This window comes from Notamacropus eugenii, chromosome 6 (genome assembly GCF_028372415.1).
Source record: "Notamacropus eugenii isolate mMacEug1 chromosome 6, mMacEug1.pri_v2, whole genome shotgun sequence".
NCBI lineage: Eukaryota > Metazoa > Chordata > Mammalia > Diprotodontia > Macropodidae > Notamacropus > Notamacropus eugenii.
Genome location: NC_092877.1, coordinates 24479994 through 24483341, shown reverse-complemented (window position 1 = coordinate 24483341; position 3348 = coordinate 24479994). Strand labels below are relative to the sequence as shown.

At 45.4% G+C, this 3348-nt stretch overlaps 1 protein-coding gene across 1 annotated transcript; it reads left to right on the top strand.

The window, feature by feature from the left end:
• Positions 1-306: 306 nt before the first annotated feature.
• Positions 307-3077, top strand: FIBIN (fin bud initiation factor homolog). Its single transcript, XM_072619300.1, has one exon. The coding sequence runs from the start codon at positions 1111-1113 to the stop codon at positions 1744-1746; it is 636 nt and encodes a 211-aa protein (XP_072475401.1). The 5' UTR covers positions 307-1110; the 3' UTR covers positions 1747-3077.
• The last annotated feature ends 271 nt before the right edge of the window (positions 3078-3348 follow it).

Genomic DNA, 3348 nt, shown 5'->3' with positions numbered 1-3348 from the left:
AACCCTGGTGGAATTCCCTTCTCTAGCTCCTATTTTTTAAACCAAACAGCATTTAAGCCAAACAGCATAAACCAAAGTGTCTCCTGTCCTCTCTTGCTGATGAGTAGTAAGGTCCTTTGCCTTTAATTCCTAAATTCTCATGCAATCTGTCATTTCCCTGCCTTCTGACTGAGTCCCAGAGACTCAGGTATAAATGCAAAAATAGAATTGTTGAGAAGATTCAGTCTAACTGACAACTAAGTGGAGAAGCAGGATTTCTGCAGAGAAGGAAGACATCAGGGGACAGTTTGTTTTCTCCAACTCATGGTTTGGGTTGGAAAATTCTCGGAGTTCACTAGCTGCCAAGTCCTGCCTTTTCCTATTTTCAAGTTAAAACTCTACTGGACACGTTCACTCACATTCATTTTTTTTTTTTAAATGAAGAAAAAGAGACCCTGTAGCTTTAATAACGGAGACCTGGTGAAAGGATTTGTTCCAAACTTGTTCCTTGGCTTCTAAGTGACGAAACCCTGCTGTAATTTGAGAGCCTGGAGATCCTAAGGATATCATTAGCCAAAGGAAAAGCTCTGCATTACCAATCCAGGAGTTGCGGCCCAAAGACCCAGACAGGACTATCTGATTGCAAGACTCCTTCCCTTTCTTCCTGATTTTCTTTTCTTCAGCTCAGCTGCCTGCTCCATCTCCTAGCAAGAAAGGACCAGTTGCAGAGTGGGCACAGGGAATCCCTGAAACAGATACTTCAGCTGACTCTTCAGCTGGAAGAAGGGCATCCTCTCCTTCCTCAGAGGCAGGCACGCTGAATTTCTGCCAGGGAGAGGGGTGTCTCTCAAGGGAAGACGTGGGAAGAGCTTAGCTTGAAGATCTGTGGGTAAATCCCAAGAACAGCAAAGGAGATGCGCTTTGTGGGGAACCTACATGAAACCTGCTAAGTGTCTGCGGGCTGGTTGCAGTAAAGAGGCTGGGACTCAAGCTGAGCTTGCTGCTTCACCAGGGCATTGACTGGGGTAGGAAAGGGGGCTGCTTCATTTCGCTCCACCCGTGACTGGAAGCCAGGTCCTCCTCTGACCATTACTAGCCCTCTTTCCCCCAGCTCCAGCCTTAGTCTCCAAGATGCCAGGGCTGTGGTATATCTGGATGACTTTCCTCTGCCACCTGTGCCATGGCTACTTTGATGGGCCCCTCTATCCAGAGATGTCCAACGGGACCCTCCATCACTACTTTGTGCCAGATGGGGACTACGAAGAGAATGATGACCCAGAGAAGTGTCAGCTGCTCTTCCGAGTGAGCGACCACCGGCGCTGTCCCCAAGGAGAGACAGGCCAGGCCAGCAGTCTGCTCAGCCTCACCCTGCGGGAGGAGTTCACGGTACTGGGGCGACAGGTAGAAGATGCTGGCAGGGTGCTGGAGGGCATCAGCAAGAGCATCTCCTATGACCTGGATGGAGAGGAAAGCTACGGGAAGTACCTGCGCCGGGAATCCAACCAGATCGGAGATGCATACTCCAACTCGGACAAGTCACTTACCGAACTGGAGAGCAAGTTCAAGCAGGGCCGGGATCAGGAGGGCAGGCAGGAGGGCAGGCTCAATGATGACTTTTTGGGGATGCTGATCCACACCAGGTCTCTGCTTAAAGAAACCTTGGATGTCTCCGCAGGCCTGCGGGATAAGTACGAGCTGCTCTCGTTAACCATTCGAAGCCATGGCACCCGGTTAGGGAGACTCAAAAATGATTATCTCAAAGTGTAGAAGGAGCTTCCAGCAACAGACATGGGAGGTAAAGAGACTCTCAACACTGTGTTGGGGATGTAACTTCTCTCGCCATCTTTCTCCCTCCCAAATTGATACTTTGGATTTCCCTTTGCAAAGTAAGTCTGGGGTACTATAAAAAAAAAAGTCACAGCTGTATCACTCTATATGGTATTTGTGTTTGTGGTTGCTATAGATTTTTCTGCTATAAAAGCACTATTGATGGAACTCCAATAACTTCAAAAGGTGCTTTGGGATCATGCCTGATCATCTTACCAGTTCAGTTTTCCTACGTTTCAGAAATCACCTAGAAGCTGAGAAGTCAGCATGTTTCCCCCAAGGACTCTTCGCTCATGATCCTCCTTCTGGTTGGGAAAGGCTATAAAACCTCAGGATACCCTGAGTTTAACTTTGATCCATATTTTCTTTTAGCAACCAAGCAACTAAATCTCCAGGTTTATTCTGCACTGCCTCCTTTTCTCTTTTATTTATTAGCTGTGCGTGCTATCATTTTAGAGAAGGAATCAGCAATGTGTTGTACTCCTCTTAACAGGGAGTGGGGGAAATCTCTTCCCTGCATTTCAGCATGCTCAAAATTAAAAAGACTGTGAGACATGTATCCCAGCTGTTGAACTTAACAAATCCCCAGAACCCCATGAGGATCTTGCTGCCCCCATGCTCCCCAGCTGGACTGTCTCCGGTTGAGTGCAATGGCCAAGACTTTAGCTATTCTAAAAGGATGATTTGTTTGGGGTCCATCTTTCGATGCTCCAGATTTGGGCTCTCAGAGCATCATTTTGCTCTGGGGGTTTGAATACCTTTCTTTATAACTCCAGGAATCCTGAGAACCTAATAACTTTTTAGCTGTCTTAAGTGTTTTATTCAGACAATAAATGTATTCTCATGTTATGTTATCTCCTTATTTTATAACTTAAGGCTGTGATTGTCACTCATGTTTTAAAGAGTTGGCAGAAAACGGATATAAGCCAAATTTCTCAAAGTGTTAAATAAAGCAGGGAGAAAGATTTCCCATGTTGTTTCTTCTACCTTTACCAGCTCCTGTTATTTTTAAAATGCCAACAATCTCCTAGCCTGTGCTGGGACCCTCATGGGTAAACTTCATAATTTTACTCACTGAGCTGGGACTACTTAAAGCTATTTTGTGTAGACAGACAGGAAAAGTACACAGTTCACTAGCGAGCTCCAGCAGCCTTCACTGAGGAGCTGAGTGATTTCCAGGGCTGTTGGATTCCAGGAATTGCAGGCAGGGCCAGTAAAGACAGTGCTAACCCTTTATATGTCATTTCAATAAATATTTAAAGATGTAGAAATGAATTTTGCCCTGTGTTTTATTCCTAGGGTTGGTTCCACCTTTCATGTCAGATAGCCTTTACCTGAGGGGTGGACATGGACACAGTAGAGGACTGTTTTACATTCTAACTTTAATCAATACATCTTTTTTTGTTTGTTTTCATTTTTGCCCGTGGAAAGAAGCCAGGGTGCTCTGTTTATAAAGGAAGAGGAGGTGATGAGAATGAACTGCTATGGGACTCAGTGATACAAAAGTTTTCAGAACCACACAGTAGTGATTTTAAATGACAA